This window comes from Lepidochelys kempii, chromosome 4, assembly GCF_965140285.1.
Source record: "Lepidochelys kempii isolate rLepKem1 chromosome 4, rLepKem1.hap1, whole genome shotgun sequence".
Lineage (NCBI taxonomy): Eukaryota > Metazoa > Chordata > Testudines > Cheloniidae > Lepidochelys > Lepidochelys kempii.
Window position 1 is genome coordinate 88,585,312 of NC_136383.1, and position 20,736 is coordinate 88,606,047.

A 20,736-nucleotide genomic window follows, 5' to 3' on the forward strand; every position below is an offset into this window, starting at 1 on the left:
TGAGCATGAGCTTTCGTGAGCTACAGCTCACTTCATCGGATGCATATCATGGAAACTGCAGCAGACTTTATATACACACAGAGAATATGAAACAATACCTCCTCCCACCCCACTGTCCTGCTGGTAATAGCTTATCTAAAGTGATCATCAAGTTGGGCCATTTCCAGCACAAATCCAGGTTTTCTCACCCTCCACCCCCCCACACACAAATTCACTCTCCTGCTGGTAATAGCCCATCCAAAGTGACAACTCTCTACACAATGTGCATGATAATCAAGTTGGGCCATTTCCTGCACAAATCCAGGTTCTCTCACCCCCTCACCCCCCTCCAAAAACACACACACAAACTCACTCTCCTGCTGGTAATAGCTCATCCAAAGTGACCACTCTCCCTACAATGTGCATGATAATCAAGGTGCTCTACACCAACATTCCACACAAAGATGGACTACAATCCGTCAAGAACACTATCCCTGATAATGTCACGGCTAACCTGGTGGCTGAACTTTGTGACTTTGTCCTTACCCATAACTATTTTACATTTGGGGACAATGTATACCTTCAGATCAGCGGCACTGCTGTGGGTACCCGCATGGCCCCACAGTATGCCAACATTTTTATGGCCGATTTAGAACAATGCTTCCTCAGCTCTCGTCCCCTAAAGCCCCTACTCTACTTGCGCTATATTGATGACATCTTCATCATCTGGACCCATGGAAAAGAAGCCCTTGAGGAATTTCACCATGATTTCAACAACTTCCATCCCACCATCAACCTCAGCCTGGTCCAGTCCACACAAGAGATCCACTTCCTGGACACTACAGTGCTAATAAACAAAGGTCACATAAACACCACCCTATACCGGAAACCTACTGACCGCTATTCCTACCTACATGCCTCCAGCTTTCACCCTGACCACACCACACGATCCATCGTCTACAGCCAAGCTCTGCGATACAACCGCATTTGCTCCAACCCCTCAGACAGAGACAAACACCTACAAGATCTCTGTCAAGCTTTCTTACAACTACAATACCCACCTGCGGAAGTAAAGAAACAGATTGATAGAGCCAGAAGAGTTCCCAGAAGTTACCTACTACAGGACAGGCCTAACAAAGAAAATAACAGAACGCCACTAGCCGTCACCTTCAGCCCCCAACTAAAACCCCTCCAACGCATCATTAAGGATCTACAACCTATCCTGAAGGATGACCCAACACTCTCACAAATCTTGGGAGACAGGCTAGTCCTTGCCTACAGACAGCCCCGCAACCTGAAGCAAATACTCACCAACAACCACATACCACACAACAGAGCCACTAACCCAGGAACTTATCCTTGCAACAAAGCCCGTTGCCAACTGTGCCCACATATCTATTCAGGGGACACCATCACAGGGCCTAATAACATCAGCCACACTGTCAGAGGCTCGTTCATCTGCACATCCACCAATGTGATATATGGCATCATGTGCCAGCAATGCCCCTCTGCCATGTACATTGGTCAAACTGGACAGTCTCTACGTAAAAGAATAAATGGACACAAATCAGATGTCAAGAATTATAACATTCATAAACCAGTCGGAGAACACTTCAATCTCTCTGGTCACGCAATCACAGACATGAAGGTTGCTATCTTCCAACAAAAAAACTTCAAATCCAGACTCCAGCGAGAAACTGCTGAATTGGCATTCATTTGCAAATTGGATACTATTAATTTAGGCTTAAATAGAGACTGGGAGTGGCTAAGTCATTATGCAAGGTAGCCTATTTCCCCTTGTTTTTTCCTACCCCCCTCCCCCCCAGACGTTCTGGTTTAACTTGGATTTAAACTTGGAGAGTGGTCAGTTTGGATGAGCTATTGCCAGCAGGAGAGTGAGTTTGTGTGTGTGTGTGTGTGTGTGTGTGTGCCCCTGGGAAAAAGGGGGGGGGGGGTGAGAGAGTCTGGATTTGTGCTGGACATGGCCCACCTTGATTACCATGCACATTGTAGGGAGAGTGGTCACTTTGGATGAGCTGTTACCAGCAGGAGAGTGAGTTTGTGTGTGTGTTCTTTGGAGGGGGGTGAGGGGGTGAGAGAACCTGGATTTGTGCAGTAAATGGCCCAACTTGATTATCATGCACATTGTGCAGAGAGTTGTCACTTTGGATGGGCTATTACCAGCAGGAGAGTGAATTTGTGGGGGGGGGGGGGGGTGGAGGGTGAGAAAACCTGGATTTGTGCTGGAAATTGCCCAACTTGATGATCACTTTAGATAAGCTATTACCAGCAGGACAGTGGGGTGGGAGGAGGTATTGTTTCATATTCTCTGTGTGTATATAAAGTCTGCTGCAGTTTCCACGACATGCATCCGATGAAGTGAGCTGTAGCTCACGAAAGCTCATGCTCAAATAAATTGGTTAGTCTCTAAGGTGCCACAAGTACTCCTTTTCTTTTTGCGAATACAGACTAACACGGCTGTTACTCTGAAACCTATGTTTCCTTCAGTGTCACATTCCTGGCATAGGTCCAGATAACTGTTGCTGAGGATCAGACCCAGTACAGCACCCCCATGGCTCTGGGAATACTCTGATTCTTCATCAGACTTCAAGGTGGGATTTTGAGTCTCATACTATCAAAAGTCCAGAGCGGTGTCCTGGTCCTTTTCTCTTGTTAACTGTTTTGAGAAGAGTAGAGCCAGGAATTGAGATGGTTGGGCCAGACACAGCTGGAACCCATTACTGTACCAGCCTCCTAGTTGACCTTATTGGATGCTCGCCAGTATCTAGATCAACATTGTAACTATCTCGCAGAAGCAGATCCCTTAGGAAAGAATCTTTTTCTGATGGTACTAAGAGGCCTGTGACGGTTGGTACCCATCAGCCTGCGGACTCGCAATTACAGGATTTACCTCAACCCGCTTCAGACCCATAGCCTAATCCAATACTGTAGGACCATCATTGGGAGCATGTTCCCTTGCCTCCCCTTCATGCATCATCTTTATCACCTGATGAAGCCCTGATACTGGATGTGTCCTCCCTGGTCCCAGATTACCTTTAAGGTGTACCTTAAAGGAGAATGCCAGCTCTTGGTATACAAGTGGAGCTTGTGAAGGAGAATACCCACCAACTGATTGACCCTGTGCATCTGGCTATGACAGGAAAGGTAGCCCTGCCTACAAATGATGCAATTATGCAGGCTATTTAAGATACTGTGGAAAACTCCTTCCTTCATTTCACCTGTGGCAAAATTAATGGAATGTAAATGCCAGGTTTCATCCTAGAGGTTTGAGTAGTTTTGTGGTGGGTCGTCTGGTCTCTCAATCAGCTCTGCAGGGTTTCTTGGATGTGGATTCTGCTGCCAGGGCTATGGGAATGACTATGCGCCCTTGTACCTGGCTCCAGACCTCAGGGATGCCTGCAGACATACAACAGACAAATGAGGCCCTTCTCTTTCAGGGCTGTGCTTTGTTCTCATCCACATCAGATGAGGCTTTACACACTCTAAGAACCGTAGAGCAGTTTTAAAGCCCTTGGGCCTCTACACTCCAGCTATGAAGAGGACAAAATATCATCTTCAATTCCAGCCTAGACAGCAATATTCCTTCCATCATGCTGACCATTCCAAAAGAAAACAAAGTTTTCAGAGAGGGAGACCTCTGCCTCTTACTTCCTCGGTCTCCTCATCCAGACATCCACAGGCCACGAAGCAGTCCAAGGGGTCACCGAGAGCACCACAGCAGTGTTTTATGTGGACAAACAAGGGGGTGCCAAGTCAGACCACTTCTACCAGGAGGCGGTTGAGCTGTGGAATTTATGCATATGGAGTTGAGTCGCTCTCAGGATCTCTCACTTGCCAGGTATTCAAAATGGCCTGGTGGATCACCTGAGCAGATCGTGCAATTTAGACAATGAATGGTCTCGCAACACAGCCATTCTAGCTTTGGTGTTTGGCATAGTGGGTTTTCTGATGGTAGATCTGTTTGCGACTTGGCAAAACAGGAAGTGTCCCTGGTTTTGTTCCAGAGCAGGTCACAGAGCTGGGTCAATCTCAAATGTTTTCCTGTTTCCATAGGATAAGGACCTGGTGTGTGTATATACCAGAGCCCCTGATTCCCAGGTTCATTCTCAAGCTGAAACAAGTCGAGGCAGAATGATCATTTTAGCTCCAGCCTGGCTAAGGCAGCCATGGTATTGTGATTTATGCAAACTGTTACTTGAGGTCACTTCTTGTTGCCACTAAGCAGAACTATAGGTAGGTGTTGCACCCAAATCCTTGAGTGTTGCGTCTCACAACATTCGTTCATCAGTGGTCAAATGCACAGGAGTACACTACTCAGTGACAGTCCAGAATGTCGTCCTTAATAGCAGAAAACCTTCTACAATAACTGCTTATCTGGGTCAGTGGGAAGTGCTTCTCCATCTGGGCAACCTCCTATAATGTGTTCCTGACTCAGTCTAACATTCAAACAATTCTGTTCTACTTCTTGCATCTTAAGCAGTTGGGTCTAGCTGTCAGCTCCATTAGGGTGCATCTAGCCACTGTCTCAGTGTTTCACTCTCAAATTAATGGTACAGCTGTTTTTATTAATCCTATCATGACCAGGTTCCTGAAAGGTCTAGATTAATTGTTCCCACCTATCTGGGATGCAGCGCCAATTCGGGATTTGAATTTAGTGTTGTCTCCTCCTTTATGGATCCTCCTTTTGAATCTTTAGCTCCCTGCCCACATCTGCATCTCAGCTAAGGTAGCCTTCTTATGACCATCACCTCGACTGATAGAGTGCAAGAGGTAAATGCACTTGGCACTGATCTATCTTATTCCATTTTCTATGAAGACAAGGTTCACCTTAGATTGCATCCTAAATTTCTCTCAAAGGTAGTATCACATTTCACCTGAATCAGACTATATTTAGCAGTTTTCTTTCCAAAGCCCCAAGGATGAACAAAGACTGCTTGCTCTGGATGTGCATCAAGCTTTGGCTTTTTACCTGAATAGGACAAAGCTCTCTTGGGTTTCTTCACAGCTGTTTGTTCTGTGGAGCATAGAGAGGTTAACCAATTACAATGACTTTCAAAGTGGATCACTAGCAGCATCACTCTGTTATGCTGCCAAATGTGTAAAGCCTCTGAGGAGGTGACAGCATACTCAATCAGAGCACATTCAGCCTCTGCAGCTTTTGTGGCATATGTCCATGTTATGACTATCTGAAGATCAGTGATGTGATCTTCCATACATACATTCACCAGACTTTCCGCGCTGGCTGAGATATCAAGGGAAGATGCCAATGTAGGAAGATAATACTACAGTCCCTCTTCCAGAGAGCCTCGAAACCCTACCACCTTGGAGTCACAGAGTGGGTGTCACCTATTGCGTAATGGATATATGCAAGACCTCAAAAAAGAAAAAAAAATTATTCACCTTCTCATAACTGTTATTCTTTGAGATGTGTTGCATATGTCCATTACACAACCCACCCGCCTCTTCCAATGTATCATAGTCTGCCATTCGTTTCCAGTGCAAAAAAACTGAAGGAGTTCAGGGCAGTTCTGCTCTTTATACCCTCTCCTCTGAACATGAGGAGCTGAGGTATGGGCAGGGCCGCCTCTACGGGTACTGCTAAGGAAAATTCTCCAGTATTGGGTGCACAGGATATGCACACACCTTCTAGTGTAATGGACATCTGCAACACATCTCGAAGAACAACAGTTATGAGAAGGTGAATAACAGTTTGTTTACTAGCATCTACTATTCACAGTATCACAAATTACTTTACAGTATGAAAAGGAGTACTTGTGGCACCTTAGAGACTAACCAATTTATTTGAGCATGAGATGAAGTGAGCTGTAGCTCACGAAAGCTCATGCTCAAATAAATTGGTTAGTCTCTAAGGTGCCACAAGTACTCCTTTTCTTTTTGCGAATACAGACTAACACGGCTGTTACTCTGAAACCTTTACAGTATGAGAGTCACAAATTAGTGAGAGAGATGAGTGCAAGGTAAGATTTAGAGAGAAAGTGTTTTCATATCTCGAAGGAAGGAAGAAAGAGTCACAGATTAACTTTCCCAACTCTGAAAAGTTATGGGGAGGCAAAAATTGGAGGACTGTACTAAGTAGACATGGAAATTAGTAGACTAGGTTAGAGAGGTTAGATGGAGAAAGTCTAATATGCGGTGGTTTTGAAAACCAGGAGTGAATTGATTCGCATTTCAAAATAAATACAAAAGAAGTGATGCGAGAAATAAAGTGCAATATGGTCCTATTTAAGTGAAAGAGTATATTCTGATGTCTGATGTTTAGAGACTGATTTAGGAACACTGTAAAAGGAATTGCTATAGTCGAAATGAGGCATTGTATAATGTTTTAGAGTGATATTCGGAATATTATTTATAGCTCATTTTAAATTGTGTATTTGCAAAATAACATAATGGGATGAAATATAGCACATTCCTCTTCCTTCTAAGCTTAATAATTTATTACCATATATGAAGGATGCATTTTTTTTACTATAAATAACCCTATAATTAAAATTAAGGGCTTGCAAACAAACAACAAAGATCTTATAGCAAAGTGATTTTGTCCTCTCCTTTGTTTGGAAGGACGTAGCAAAGGTACTGTTCAAAAAGATTTAAAACTAACACAGGGTAGTGTAAGCTAAGTATGCAGAGAGGATTGTTTGTGAGGTATCTCATTAAAAACTTAAATATTCTGAAAATAACTTGAGGTATATCTTAGAAATGTCAGCCCTTTCAAAATACAGGGTTTTAGTAAACTATCTATAGGCAACAACTTATAAAGTAGGTGGATTCATGGAAGCTGTTTGGCTTTATAAAACTTAGATCACAATAAAACAGTGCTCCCATATCTTGGGTTAGTTGAACTATTGAATGATAAGCTACCTTTGCTTGCCATTTTGCGTATTCCTTTCATAATGTTAGCAGTCTGTGAGAGACTAGTGTGCTCTAATGTTGGTCTGTGTTTTCTCTTGTAGAGATGATGGTAGTATTTTTGATGGTCTGGTGGAAGAAGATGACAAGGATAAAGCAAAAAGGTAGTCTTTTTAAGTTAGCTTATGCTAAAATGTCCTTTATTTGATTGCTTTGGTAAATCCAACTATATTAACAGAATAAAAATGTGACTATGTGTTTGTAACCATACAGTAAAACAGGACTTCCCCGTTGTGTTTGTATTTCAGGTTATGTCATATTTTTTCACATATGGGTTATTTACTTTGAGGTGTTGGTTAAAGGAGTCTTTGTGCCTCAAGTTCAAATATGGCTGTCCCTGTATATGAAGACTCTTATTTCGAGTAATGGGCAGCTTATTCCTTCCCTGTGACAATGGATGTCTTAAGAACATAAGAATGGCCATACTGGGTCAGACCAAAGGTCCATCCAGCCCAGTATCCTGTCTACCGACAGTGGCCAATGCCAGGTGCCCTAGAGGGAGTGAACCTAACAGGTAATGATCTAGTGATCTCTCTCCTGCCATCCATCACCATCCTCTGACAAACAGAGGCTAGGGACACCATTCCTTACCCATCCTGGCTAATAGCCATTAATGGACTTATCCTTCATGAATTTATCCAGTTCTCTTTTAAACCCTGTTATAGTCCTAGCCTTCGCAACCTCCTCAGGCAAGGAGTTCCACAGGTTGACTGTGCGCTGAGTGAAGAAGAACTTCCTTTTATTTGTTTTAAACCTGCTACCCATTAATTTCATTTGGTGGCCCCTAGTTCTTATGGGAACAAGTAAATAACTTTTCCTTATTCACTTTCTCCACACCACTCATGATTTTATATACTTCTATCAAACCCCCCATTAGTCTCGTCTTTTCCAAGATGAAAAGTCCTAGCCTCTTTAATCTCTCCTCATATGGGACCCATTCCAAAGCCCTAATCATTTTAGTTGCCCTTTTCTGAACCTTTTCTAATGCCAGTATATCTTTTTTGAGATGAGGGGACCACATCTGTACGCAGTATTCAAGATGTGGGCTTACCATGGATTTATATAAGGGCAATAAGATATTCTCCGTTTTATTATCTATCCCCTTTTTAATAATTCCTAACATCCTGTTTGCTTTTTTGATTGCTGCTGCACACTGCATGGACGTCTTCAGAGAAATATCCACGATGACTCCAAAATCTTTCTCCTGATTAGTTGTAGCTAAATTAGCCCCCATCATATTGTATGTATAATTGGGATTATTTTTTCCAATGTTCATTACTTTACATTTATCCACATTAAACTTCATTTGCCATTTTGTTGCCTAGTCACTTAGTTTTGTGAGATCTTTTTGAAGTTCTTCACAGTCTGCTTTGGTCTTAACTGTCTTGAGCAATTTAGTATCATCTGCAAATTTTGCCACCTCGCTGTTTATGACTTTCTCCAGATCATTTATGAATAGGTTGAATAGGATTGGTCCTAGGACTGACCCTTGGGGAACACCACTAGTTACCCCTCTCCATTCTGAAAATTTACCATTTATTCTTACCTTTGTTCCCTGTCTTTTAACCAGTTCTCAGTCCATGAAACGATCTTTCCTCTTATCCCATGACAACTTAATTTACATAAGAGCCTTTGGTGAGGGACCTTGCCAAAGGCTTTCTGGAAATCTAAGTACACTATGTCCACTGGAACCCCCTTGTCCACATGTTGTTGACCCCCTCAAAGAACTCTAATAGATTAGTAAGACATGATCTCCCTTTACAGAAACCGTGTTGACTTTTGCGCAACAATTTGTGTTCTTCTATGTGCCTGACCATTTTATTCTTTACTATTGTTTCAACTAATTTGCCTGGTACTGACGTTAGACTTACCGGTCTGTAATTGCCAGGTCACCTCTAGAGCCCTTCTTAAATATTGGCGTTACATTAGCTATCTTCCAGTCATTGGGTACACTAGCTGATTTAAAGGACAGGTTACAAACCATAGTTAATAGTTCCGCAATTTCAAATTTGAGTTCTTTGAGAAACTCTTGCATGGAGGATCCCACCCAAACACAGCCTTCACTGTCATGACTCCAAGGGTATGTCTATACTGCTTCTGGGAGTGAGCCTCCCAATCCGGGTCCACAGACTCCCCCACTCCCACTCCAGGCTTGAAAGCCTGAGCTCCAATCCAAGTTGCATGATCTCTGAATAGCAGTACTGTATAGAATAGAACCTCTTCCCAGGTTACTAGCTCAAGTCACAAATAGGTTTGGACTCTCAGATTTCTTTTATGGTGGTAAAAGTCTTTCAAGGCTCAAATTGACTTCAGCTGGAACATGAGTAATCTCCACTTCTTCCTGCCTATAGCTGATTTAGAGAATGGCTGGCCAGTAACAGGCTGTTGTGCCTCAGACCCCAGTGGATTTCTGCTCTTGCAGATGCTCCCCAGAAGGATATGGGTGGCCCCCCAATCTTCACCAGTAGGCACAAAGGCATACGTGGCAAGCATCCCGTTTTAGTGGTTCAGGCCATAACTGAAATAGGCCCTTGCTGCTGTGGACAGTTGGAGAAGTTCTCAGTCACCAGAGTCAAGTGCCCAGATTAGATCAGTTCTCCCCTTTTTTTTCCTGCTGACCCACTGCAAGACAAAAGGAAGGAGTGTATATTGCTGGAAATGACTTAGTTTCTGAAATCTCTGTTTAACATCCTTGTTCACTACAGTGACTAGTGATCACCCAGGTAAGAGGACAGCATAGTAGCCTAATTTTAAAATAAACAGCTGAGGAATTTTTGTCCACGTTCCTAAGTCCTCCATATATTTAACACTTGTATCATGACCACAAATGAATGGTTAAATGTTTGGCTATTAGAGGAATATTGAATCAATGGTTATATTTGCTGCCATTGTCAAATTTTGTCTCATTTTGGTGTTATTCTGTAAGTAGATGTTCATTGTTATATTCACAGAATTTATACTATCAGTAATATACACCTTTGTAAGAGCTGACTCCTCTAACCTTCATTCAAAATTGAAAATTTGATTAAAACCTGTCATCTGTGAAATATTGTTGACCCAGTTTGCTTCTGTTTTTATAACATGCTTTCCATTTTTGTCTTTTTCAGAGTGTCTAGAAACAAGTCTGAAAAGAAACGTAGAGATCAGTTTAATGTTCTCATCAAAGAGCTTGGTTCCATGCTTCCGGGTAATGCTCGGAAGATGGATAAATCCACTGTACTGCAGAAAAGCATTGACTTTTTACGGAAGCACAAAGGTAATTCTGTGGTGTAACAAGACAGCTGGAAAACTGGAGTCTTTCGATTGGGTTTTGGTTCAGGCCTTTAATTCTCCCAAGTAACCTGCAAAAGAGCTCCCCAAACCAAAGCTGTACAAAGGATATCTTTACAGATGAAGGATTTCCACATACAGACATCATAAATGGAGTATGTTGTTTAGTCACTCAATAAGTAACCAAGCCAAGAAAATGTTGTATGAATAGATTAGCACTGTACAAAGTGCACCAAAATCCTAGTTATAGTTTGTTTTTGTACTGTTAATTTTCCAAATCCTAAAAATTTCTGAAGTCTCCATTTAATTCTATGAATACATCTACACAGCAAGAAAAAAGAAAAGAAAAAAAACCCACCCAAAAAACAACAATGCAAACCCACAGCTCACGGCAGTGAGTCTCAGAGTTTGGGGCCGAATGTCTATATGGCTATTTTTAGCCCCGCAGCATGAGCCGGAATCAGTTAATCCAGACTCTGAGACTCTGACCCAGACTCTGAGACTTGTGGGGTTTTTTTTTTTATTTTGCTGTGTAGACGTGCCCTGTGTCTCTTTGTGTCTTGTTAGTTCATTCACAAGTATTATGTTGTTGTTCCCTTTCATACATAATAATTCTAAAGCTACTTCTTGGGCAGACTTCTGAAGGAAATTAGGATTTTTTATTTTACTTTTGTGTCACTTTTCTGAATGATTTTTAGTAGCTGCTTTATAGTACTGTTAGTGTCTGATCTCTGGGAATAAACTGAAGGATTAGCATTTTCTTGTCAGTCCGCTAAGTTATTTTCTGTGTAGTTTACTAATTCCATTGAAATCCTCAGTTTAAAGAAACTTCAGTATGACAAGAGAATTTTCTGCTTTGAGAAAATTGCCCTTATTCGTTCCAGTGTCTAAACTAAGGAAGTTTAATAATATATTAACAGGATGGATGATTCTTCCTCTCCACGGTGGTTGAGTTTGATTCAAAAGTATCTTATTTTCTCTCAGTCTTTAAGACAGCCATGGCTTCCCCCACACCTAGTTTTTCCTCTTGTTCTTTATACATTAATATAGCACCTTGCAGTTCATGCTGGTAGATGTGAGATTAAAAAAAAAATTGTTTACAAATGTACTCCTAATTATACATGCTCATTATACTAATATACTGTAAAGTCAGCCTTCCAGTCTCAGCAGCTCAGAGTTTATTGTATGCTAGCCAAAAACAAGCAAACTGAAACAAAACACTGTCTACTAGGTAACACCCAGGGGATATGATGAAGAGAAGTTGCCCTCGGCAACTTTTGAGCAGAATATACTCTCTTTCCCAGGAGGAGGTGGAGAAGTAAGAAATAGATAAGGGTAATATAACCCATGTGAAACAGATGGATAATATAACAAGCAAAGGTGGGAAGGTGATACATACATATACTTATCCACATGTTCATATGGTGATTGTCAATACAACTTTCATCACATGGTTATGCTTGTATGCCTGTTGTATGTCCTGTATTTGAGTATTATGGTTACTGTCCTAATAGCAGCAGATGCTTATTAGAACAATACCATTAAAACAGTTAAAATGGAACAAAAAAGAGAAAACATGCACGCATGTATTAATAGATTTAATAACATTAAATGTTTAGCCATTCTGTACTATATTACTAAGACATGTTTAACATTGATACTTCTGAAAATACAGAAACAAATAAATCTAGTTTCAACCCCCCTATCTCCAAGGAGAGTCAGTCCATGTAGGACACTCTGGAGTTTTTGTAATGTTTTCTTATTGACTAGTTATTACAAATAGGTGAAATATGCTACTGTTTTGTTTCATAATGATTTTATTGCTTGTATTTTTAATGGTTGTTTGCAACATTGGCATCCCAAAACATTTTAAAAAAAGTAAAAACCACCTCTTTAACAAATTAATCAGTCAACCAACAACAAAAAAATGCTTGAATCAGAGACTTTGCCCCAAAAGAGAAGTGCAAGGGTTTCTCTGAAGTTCACTAGAGATTATTGCTATTGATTTTACATGGAAGGCTCTCTCAGATGCTATGGTAATGTGTGACAGTAGAAAACCATAACTTAGATATCTCAGGCACTTAACATCTGGGGTAGGCATTTTTTCTTGTTTTGTTCAAATTGAAATAAACAAGTAAGCTTCCAGAGTAATGGATTAGTACAATTGATACCAGATTGGTGCACTTGAATCAGTACCACGCTGTAAATAATAAACTGCCTCCTTTATCAGAATTATTTTTAAAATTAACCATTTCACAAATGAAGAAACACATTGGAAATTGAAGTTTGTGTTAAAATGCAATTTCAAAAATGTGACCACTAACAAACATAGTGAGAATAATACCTGCCCCACTAACGGAGGATATGGGCCCACCATTTGTTCAAATTTACAATCTAGGGATCTGGTCAAACTCTGAGCTGCAATTAGAAGATCAAGTACATCAACAGCCAGGACAGCTTTTTATCATTTAAGTACAACCAGGAGGTTGTGACTGTTCTTCTCTGCCTTGGTGGTCATTTTTGTCTTTATCACTTTAAGATTAGACTACTTCAACTTACTCTGCATGGCCTTAAAATCGACCAGAAACTGAAGCTAGTGCAGAATCGCTCAGCCTTTTTATTAAACAGAATGTCTTGCCACAAACATATTCAGGCCATGCTTGATGACCTGCACTGGCTTCCTGAGGGTTTCCAGGTGAATTTTAAACTCTTTGTCTCATTTACCTGCTTGAAAAACCACCTCTATTTTCATGTCATTAGTTGTGATTAGTGGAGCTAAAGCTCCGCTGGTACAAATGAGATGGGGTGGTTTATAGGATGTTCTGTGTAGTGTTCCGTATTTGCCATGATCTTCCTTCCCTCCACTCCCTGTCTAAAATTGTCTAAAACTAATGACCTTTTGGATATGCTGGATATCAACCTCTCCATCCCCAGGGATTTGAAAACAGGAGTATTGTGGAGATGGTGAATTGTTAGAAAGTGTTGCTTATTATCAGTTATTGGGGCAAAGTTCACATTTGGTCATACCCCAGAGCGACATGCACTGATCTTGATACAACTGGCAGTTTCTATTCCATAGAGGCCTAGAACTAGAATGTTTAGGTCAGATCTGAGGGTTGGCTAAACTCCATAGGAAAGCCTGCACAGTGCTACTCCATACTCTTCTTGGCTTTAGCATTACCTAGAAGTCATTCATTTTTAAGAGCACTACATTCAGACATATTTTTTAAAGTTCCTCTGAAGCTATCCAAGTGAAACAAACTGTTTATTGTTGTTTCTGAACTTTATACTGTTTGCAGATTAATATCACTTGGTTTTCCAGTGTCACATTGAGTATACTTCCAGTGATTGGAAAATTGGGGCCCATTTCATAATTGTGGCAATATGCATCCATAGGGTTCTTTATGTAATTGAATATGGCATCTATTTTTGTGCAACAAGGATTTGAACTCCAGTATATGCGTTTCCTTTTTCCTGTTTGTAAAGCCATTTTACTGTAGGAAACAAATTGACGTCATTATTCTATAATAAAAACGTACACTTTTATACACATCCTAAAGATCCTAAAATGCATTAAGAGGAAATACGCAAAATAACCTAATATACAAACATCCTAGAGTGTTTTATAGCTGCACACCGAAAAACCACTTCATCCACCACTGGAGTTGAAACACAACAGCTATTTTCCAGAGCACACCACCAATAATGCTCAAGTTTAGGACAGAAAGTGACAGTTACTTTATGCAACTGAAACTCGGAGAATTTTAGTAGGCAGAATAGAATTACTAGAGTTGACCAGGATACAAGAGTTATAATAGTCTGTTATGAAAAGTGCCATGGGATTATTAAGGACCAAAATTGATCAGAACTTTGGTTTACATGTCTCTTGAAAAAAGATGGTACCCCCAACAGAGCAGTGCCCCCAACATGATGGGGCATTAGTTCAATAAGGTCTTGGAGGGAACAGTGCTATCTGTGAGCTCTTTCCTGGAGAGCTCTTGTCCCAATTCTTATTCAGCGTAACAGTATGTTAACTTGAGATCTGACAGAATCACACCACAAGGTGATTTGACTGCAGCTGTGTGAATACAAGTTTCTCCTAGCATTGTCTACCTACTCTCTAAGACAGAATGTTGTCATGCTGTTGGATAACTTTTCCATTTTTTAATCACCCTTCCAGGAACTAACGTTCTGGTATGATGAGTGGACGGCAGAAGGGAATGGAAAAAACTGACTATTTTTTTTTCCTTCTTCAAATTACAGCAGACTAAAGAGCTTTCCCCTAATTCATATAATTCAGCGGTGTGAAGTAATTGCTTCCAGGAGTGTGAATCATAAATGAATATTCATATATATTTTTCTGATTACAGAAATCACTGCACAGTCAGATGCCAGTGAAATTCGACAGGACTGGAAACCTACATTCCTTAGTAATGAAGAGTTCACACAGTTAATGTTGGAGGTACATTATTATTTCTTTCTTTTTGAAAAGAGAGGATTCTCCTTAGCAAACTACCACTATGTGATGATAAAAGAAAAGGAGTATTTGTGGCACCTTAGAGACTAACCAATTTATTTGAGCATGAGCTATGATAGAATCTTTTAGCTTAATGGTATTCCTTTCCAAATCCATATTTTAATTGCAACACTATCTACCTAGAAATCTGCAAATAAGTATCTTTACAAATGTAATTTTAACTAAATGAGCTATAATATACTGTAAGTACAAAAGCATACTATTAAGTTTATGAAAACTGTTCTTTAAAATGGATTAAAATATTTCTAATCACTATAATTAGAAATAATTTTTAAAAAGGCATATACAAAGATGACTGGTACCTTTATGGCAGTGTTAATTTAGTTTTTTGTGCTTAAACCAAATGCTAGTTACCAAAGCTATTCAACATATTCTCTTCTTGATTGGAAGTGTGGCTATAGCTTGTAAAAAGAGTATGCATAATAAAAAATGTACATTGTGTATCTGCATATTACCCACAAAAAACCTATGTTAAAAAGCAGATTATTGAGTTTGCAAAGTCAAGTGCTCAGAAGTTAGGAAATGCATTAAGGTTGCCTGTGAAACTTTAATTCAATCCCTTGTGCATATGCATTATGCTACAGTCTTTAATTACATCATCACATATTACTTTTTCTCAATTAGTGCATAGAATGGGCAGGGCTCACTTAATGAGCAGATATTCAATATTTTGTTTCCCCCCTCCGTGGTGTTTAATGTGTAGCCCTTGACCTTATTTACTGCACACTATTCAAATTCTGCTCTGAAGATTGAATTATTAATTTCCCCATGGGCTTTTCTGTGGTGCTTACTACTATAATATCAGACTGCTTCATAAGCATCAATTTTGACAACACTCCTGCAAAGTGAGGGAGTGGTATAATCCCCATTTTACGGATGGGTAACTGAGGCACAGAGAGATGCCGGTCAAAATAATACCTACCTCTTGTGTAGTGCTTTTCATCAATAAATCTCAAACCACATACAAAGAAGGTAAGTGTAATTACACCTATTTTACAGATGAGGAAACTGAAACACAAAGTTAGGAAGTGACTGGCCCAAGGTCACCAAGCAGGCAAGTAGCAAAGCTGGGAATAGAACCCAGTTCTCCTGAGTCCCCGTCCAGTGCTCTGTCCACTAGGCAACACTTCCTCCCCTTCAGGAAAGTTTTGTCCAACTTGGAACTTGCTAACAGATGAGCTATAGCAAGCACTTAAAGAGCTAAAAGTTTATCTTGTTTAGAAATTCAAACAGCTGGGAGAAAGCCAGTAGAAAGTAAGAGAAGCACTCGTGAGCATGGCCCTGAGAGGGAGCAGAGAGACAGAGCTTCTTGGGGCACAGAGCTGGTTGCAGAGGCAGACTAGGAAACTGTAAGCAAGGAAGCTGCCTGCTGTTTTTCAATGGTGTTCCAGGGGAACAGAACTTCCCTGCAATTTTGTGTTTATACAAAGAAATTTGACTCATCATTCATTTCTCCTTGTAGGGGAAACAAATATGTGAGGCCCTGAATATGGGTTAACCACTTGGGCCAAGAGGAGCAATACTGGCAACAAAAGTATAAACTAATTCTGGGTTTACAATTTGTTACACATAGGACCTGATTTTTCAGAATGCTGAGCATTGTGTACCACTTCATATGTTCAAAGCACAACTTCCATTGACTTCTGTTGAGACTGAGAGTGCTCAACGCTTATGCAAATCAGACCCCAGGATCTCAAGTTGAGTGCCCAGAAACAGTGACTACCTGTGAAAAATCTGGTTTAAGCAACTTGCCTAGTATCACTTAGGAACTTTGTGGAAGAGGCAGGGATAGAATCAGGTTCTCACAGGCATTATTTGACTGCTTTAACCATGAGACCATCCTTTGTTCAGCCCCATTGGAAGAAAGACAGTAGGTAGTGGATGTGGAATAAAGCCACAGCTTTAATCACTTAAAATATCTGGAACTATTTGGCAATAAATTGTACAATATAGTTCATCATCATTTCCTTAAACATTACCATCTCTTGTTGTCACTTCTCCCTCTTTCCAACTTGCTCCCTGACCCCCACCACCCTCCCTTTGTCTGAACGTTAAGAGGGCTATAAAAGCAGGTGGGTTGGCTCCCCACTATACCAGATGTAGGAGTCTCGAACCCCCTTCCTCCATTCCCATAATGGATGCTTTCTTTCCAATCCTTTCCCAGTCCATTTTATCTGATAACTGTATCCCTTCCATTTATCTGCCCTGGATATCTGTTGCCTCCCCTTCATCTTGCATGGTCCTCTCACCTCAGCTTTCTTCCCCCTTCCACTCCTGTGGCTACCACCCATATTTCTGCCGGCACCATCGTTGCCCCAGTTGGGTGGTAGCAAAAGGCACAGGCAAGGACTTGGCTGCTAAACCCATCAACAACAACGTGGCCCACTCAGTCAGCAAGAAGGGCCAGGGCAAGAAAAAAGGGAAAGAGCCCTGCCCAGTTGGCTTCTTCCATTGCAGCAGCTGCTACTGCCATGGCCCAGCTACTGGCAAGTGTTCACCCTCCCTGTGCTGTCTCTTCCATCAGCTCTGGGATTGCCTACCCTTCAGCTCCACAGGCATACAGCCCTACCCACTGCCCCATCACCATCTGCAGTGGCCCCTCCATCCACCATTGCCACTACTGCTGCTGCTGCTGTCATCTCCTCCTTCTCCATCTATGGCACTCAGGGCCCCCTCTCCCTTCCCTGAATAGGAGGCACTGTGTTTGCTGTCTCCTAGTGGCCGCCTCATCCCACATCGAAACCTGTGTGCAGGTGTAGGCTCAGATGGTGGGGCCCATGGACATTGTGATGGCTTCTAAGATGTACAGAAAGGTCGTCGTCTTCCTGGCAGCAGAGGTTGCTGCCCAGAAGGCGGTGCAGAAGGGCATTTTGGTGGGGGTCTCTTTGTTTCCCTCAAGCTCTTGGAAGACCTGAGAATACAGTGATGCTTAGTTCCTCTCCCGTCCTTTCTCCCCAGTGCTACCCTCCTGCTTGCCCTCTCATCCCTGGGGAAACTGGTCTCCCCTCTTAGTCTTCCTTCTCTGGGGTGCAAGTATCTCTTCCTCAGTCACATGCTCTTATTCCATAGACATTGAAGTCACCATCCAATTGCTGCTGGAGATTGGAGGGGTCCTTTGTGGTATTCTGTCAGGACTCCCTTTATCACATACATTACTAGTTGGGGCAGGCTCAGTGATTCATTTGCTGGGCTTCAGGGTACATCTGAAGGGACTGTCCCTTGGCCTAGAAAAGATGAGCGTTAGGTGCCTCTGAATCCCAGGAGGGAGAACGCCCCTTCCCCTGTTGTCCTGTCCCCACTTGCTCCAACTCCTGTTCTATTACCCTTTCCTACTGAGCCTACCCCTGCTTAGTAACAACACCAATGATGTTTGGGTGCTGGTAACGAGGCGGTTAGCTCAGCAAATGCAAGTCATGGGCCCAGGACCTCCCTCTTGACCCAGGGAAGGGGAGAAGGCTTCTCATATGTCAACTGGTGGAGGGGGTGTTGCTAAACTTACTTCCTCACTACCTCCATTTCTGTTCTCCTGAAGTGGTATGGTATGTTACCATACAAGGATAAGGATTTCCACTGAAATCAGTGGGACTACTACTATTATTTTGGGTGATCAGGTACTACTCCAAGGAACAAGAATGCCAGAATTGTGCTCTTAATTAGGAATGTTAAAGCTTACTCAAATTTTAAACCACTAATTAAAGCAGCCACAGGTAAGTTTTATTAAAACCCATGGCCTTCCCATTTCTTAATTTTAATCTGAGGTGGTGAATATTTATTTTCTACGGAGTTTCTTTAGGAAAGAATTGGAACTTAAGAGATTTTAATAATTGAAATCTACCATTTCCTCCTTCTCTTTCTACCCTTCATCCTTTTTCCTCTTCCCTCTCTCCGATTTTTTTATGCCTATTATTATTTTCTCTTTTTTTCAATCTCCATTTTCCCATTTAGCACTACCTTGCTTCCTTGTCATTCCATGTTCTTTTTTTAAAGACTAGAATTCTAGTAGGGTAGGGGTGGGAGAAGAGGGAAACAAACCTGCCAATAGTTAGATCTATCTCCTAACCAAAGTTTTGTAAATTATAGATGGCTTTTTGAGAACACAACGGTATGAAAAATTATAATGGTAAAGCTAATATAGTACAAATGACGTTCAAAGGTATTAGTGATAACACATGCTCTCATTGTTTTTAGAGTAAGTAAAATGAAATCAATCTAGCCTTCATTCTTATGTTAAATATAGATTTTTTGATTTGTCATGTGCATTGTACTATGTTCCTTTTCATTTAACTGCCCATTATGTTTAATTTCAGGCTCTTGATGGTTTTTTTTTAGCAATCATGACAGATGGAAGTATAATATATGTGTCTGAAAGTGTAACTCCCTTACTTGAACATTTGCCAGTAAGTATGAACTGCTTCCAATAAGATATCAGCGTTAGTCTATGGACTAGGTTTTGCTGCAAGCACTATTAACCTTCCACCTCTCTAAGCACTTGGAGCACAGACAATATATGTTCTGTCCCAAAACCTCTGTTTTTCTTCTAAAACACCGCCCCCCCTCGGTTATTGATCTGTCCCCAATCTTAATCTCCTCATTTGGAAAAGAGGAATACACACTCTCCTCAGAGGCCACTGTTACTGTTATTCCATTACTCATCAGCTGAGCCTGCTAAAGAGAAGCATGGTTGGTACTTGAAACTACTGTCCACTGATCTTTAGTTACCCTGGTCACTTTCCAAACTCGGGGCTCACCAGGAACAAATATGCTATTGCTGCTTGACTGGGCTGACTCTTATATGTCATATTTGTACTGCATCTCATTCATCTTTATTTGTACTGCTAATCTCATTGATATATTTACTCTCTAGTCCATGCTAGTATAGGTGTCACTTGGGAGTGTTACTCTTCTGAAACCAAAGCAAATAGTATTTTAAAGGGAGAACAGTGCTTATATAAAATTCTTTATCAATTATAAACCTGAGGCAAAAAACAATAGTTGTGTCAGACTGGATCTGATTTATAAATGTCTATAAAACGTATCCACATTGACTAGAAATTTTTTACCAATGGTTCTGCAAGGCAAAAAATTAACCTTTGATGTGAACTGTGTTAGAATGAGAACTTGTCTTAAAATGAGAAACACATAAATGACTCGGTTTTCCAAATAAACAAAATTAACATTTCCTCAACTCCAAAAAGTTGGTTCCAGAGGGACAACTTTTAAGTTCAATTTTTTCTTTTTAAGACATATCTTCTGTGGTTGTTTTCTTTGGAGATTTTGTTCATGTATTTGTGCATAGAAACAGTATCAGTAATACTTTCTTGTTATCTAAGAAGAGCTCTATGAAGCTTGAAAGCTTGTACCTTCCACCAACAGAAGTTGGTCCAAGAAAAGATGATACCTCACCTACCTTGTCTCACCTCTGTTTTTGTTTTTCAAGATGATTTTAAATCTTCATTGCCACCAAGAGGCAAAAATGTGTACTGATATTTTAAATCAACAGTACACAATTTGACTCCAATGCTTCACTATTTGAAATTATCAGAGCACAGGAAAGACAGTAGGTTCCAGTATGCTTTTACATATATGTATCTGTGTTGTGTTTACAGTAACGTTTATTTCTTTTTCCAGTTGTGTCCCTGTTGGTGATTCACATTAGGTGCACCTACACCCTTGATTGGAGATTTTTTTGTACTTGTGCCTGCTGGACCAGTGCATGAGTCCCACACATCTTGTCCCATGCCGAGGCTACATGCGGCTTTGCGGGCCCTTTTCAACTGCCTTCGGCCAGAGACGGAGTCTACTGTGCTCCTGTTCGCTCTAGTATTCTATAATTAGTTAGTTACCTTGTAGTCTCTATAGCTGTTGGAACAGCTGTTCCTTTTATTTTCATTTCCTTTAACTAACTAAATAATGAAAAAAACATTTTATTACTATGTAGTTAGATAGCAGTTAATAGCTTTCCCTTTTTAGGGGTCATTTTTTATTATATTACTCAGGAATGC

At 40.8% G+C, this 20,736-nt stretch overlaps 1 protein-coding gene across 12 annotated transcripts in view; it reads left to right on the plus strand.

Moving 5' to 3' along the window:
* CLOCK (clock circadian regulator) overlaps positions 1 to 20,736 on the plus strand; it is a 97,845-nt gene that overhangs the window by 47,786 nt on the left and 29,323 nt on the right. For 10 of the 12 annotated variants that reach the window (XM_073341999.2, XM_073342005.2, XM_073341996.2 and 7 more), the window contains 4 exons: positions 6,972 to 7,031; positions 10,035 to 10,183; positions 14,568 to 14,659; positions 19,042 to 19,131. In XM_073341999.2, the coding sequence (XP_073198100.1) occupies positions 6,972 to 7,031; positions 10,035 to 10,183; positions 14,568 to 14,659; positions 19,042 to 19,131 (391 nt within the window). Of the gene's footprint in view, positions 1 to 6,971; positions 7,032 to 10,034; positions 10,353 to 14,567; positions 14,660 to 19,041; positions 19,132 to 20,736 lie in introns of those variants that run through there. The other 2 variants (XM_073342003.2, XM_073342006.2) reach the window with 2 other exon arrangements.